This window comes from Penaeus monodon, chromosome 21 (genome assembly GCF_015228065.2).
Source record: "Penaeus monodon isolate SGIC_2016 chromosome 21, NSTDA_Pmon_1, whole genome shotgun sequence".
Taxonomy (NCBI): Eukaryota; Metazoa; Arthropoda; class Malacostraca; order Decapoda; family Penaeidae; genus Penaeus; species Penaeus monodon.
Window position 1 is genome coordinate 8,285,512 of NC_051406.1, and position 1,659 is coordinate 8,287,170.

General features: G+C 38.9%; 1 protein-coding gene across 1 annotated transcript in view; it reads right to left on the bottom strand.

The window, feature by feature from the left end:
* LOC119586170 (isoleucine--tRNA ligase, cytoplasmic-like) overlaps positions 1 to 1,190 on the bottom strand; it is a 9,035-nt gene extending 7,845 nt beyond the window's left edge. Inside the window, exons 1-2 of the mRNA XM_037934869.1 lie at positions 1,102 to 1,190; positions 42 to 179 (exon numbers count right to left, since the gene is read on the bottom strand). Of these exons, the coding sequence (XP_037790797.1) occupies positions 42 to 175 (134 nt within the window). The 5' untranslated portion in view covers positions 176 to 179; positions 1,102 to 1,190. The remainder of the gene's footprint in view (positions 1 to 41; positions 180 to 1,101) is intronic.
* Between the last annotated feature and the right edge of the window lie 469 nt (positions 1,191 to 1,659).

A 1,659-nucleotide genomic window follows, 5' to 3' on the forward strand; every position in this document is an offset into this window, starting at 1 on the left:
TCTCTCTCATAAATACAAGATAATTTCACAGCAAAGCTTACTTTGGTCTATCCTTGCTCTGCTTGAGGGAGGTCTGGAAAGCATCGATTTTCTTCCACAGCTCCATCACCTTCTCCTCCTCCTCCTTAAAGGAGTCCCTGTCCACAGTCGGGACTGGCTCCAGCCGGTCACCCATTGTGCTGTGGGAGGAGTTGAAAACTGATTATAAACTTTTGTTTCAATTTACAGATATACTTGATACTTGACAGTTCAATAACTTACAGAATTCCTTGATTTTAAAGACAAAGACAGAGAGGGCTACAGCTACTGCTTTACACTTTCCCACTATTTACCAAAGCCAGAGTTATAAAGATGATGTAACCTCTACACATGATTGCTCATCACCTTCCTTATCATTATCCACTTCATGAGATAATCTGATGTAATAATTTCATTACCACTTCATGCAGGAAGCAAAAAATAAATTTAATATCCATTCAAAATACAACAGATGCCAGCATACACATATAGAACAATAGCTAACATAAAAAATAACACAGTTTTCACCACAATTATATTTGAAATTTTGTTATTATTAATGGTTTTGAGTAGTTACTTCTGCAATGAATACTTCAGATACACTGATAAATCATCCTGAACCATTTGTACTGTTTTAATTGTGCCTTCATCTTCTTGAAGTATTTGACATTTCTAAAAGGACGGCTCTACTCAACCTGCTGCCGTCTCTTGACCTAATGACAGTCAACCAAGAATAAAGGAAATCGCAAATCAACAATACCTCGCTTCCTTACAATTCTTAGCTGCAATATGGACCCTCTTTTTCCTGCACCCTACGCACACATTTATCACACTGGTCCAATTCATGGCTCAAATTGCGACAAATGAAGATCCCCCAAAACACCAACACACTTTGTCGTCACAAAATCCTTCTGAATAAGTAAAAACTGACCTTTGAAGCACGTAAGCGGGACGGAAAAACAACAATAACAAATCCCATCAACACATATTCAGACCATATAATACAACACAACCTTCTTTCCGTCAACCTCAAAGCATAAACATATGCTTCTCCTCCTCTCCCATAAGCAAGACAAGTCAAACCTTTTTTCTTAATGTGGTATTTGCTATAAAAATCCTCGGAGGCGGACAATGTGGGACCGGGCTGAGCGCAGAGGCTTTCAGGGGGACCCGGCGCCGGCCTCAGAGCGGAAAGGCGACGAATGCGCTACATTGAGCGAGAATTTGCTAAATTTGTGGGTATGTCGCTTCCTAAGCACGATTATTGGTGTGTAAACAAATAGTGTGTGCTTTGGCTATAATAAAGATACGCTGAATATATTTCTGTAAGTATGTGGCCATGTGAAACGAATGGGAATATATATCAACAAAAAACAGAAATGTAGAGTAGATCTATATGAGCTCATAGAAATTATGTTATATTGAGCGATTTCTTTGTGAGTTTCGAGAAAGTACTTATTAATCAACTCGCTATAATCTATCCTCTCCTCGATCTGGCTTCTCTCGAACGTATTGTATTGCGTTGAATATGCCACTATTGGTAAGACGTGTAACAGCTTCTTGTGCACACTTTCATTATGATTATATGTGTTCTAGAGTTCCCAAAGCAATACATGCAGCTCTGCATTCATGTCATGTGAG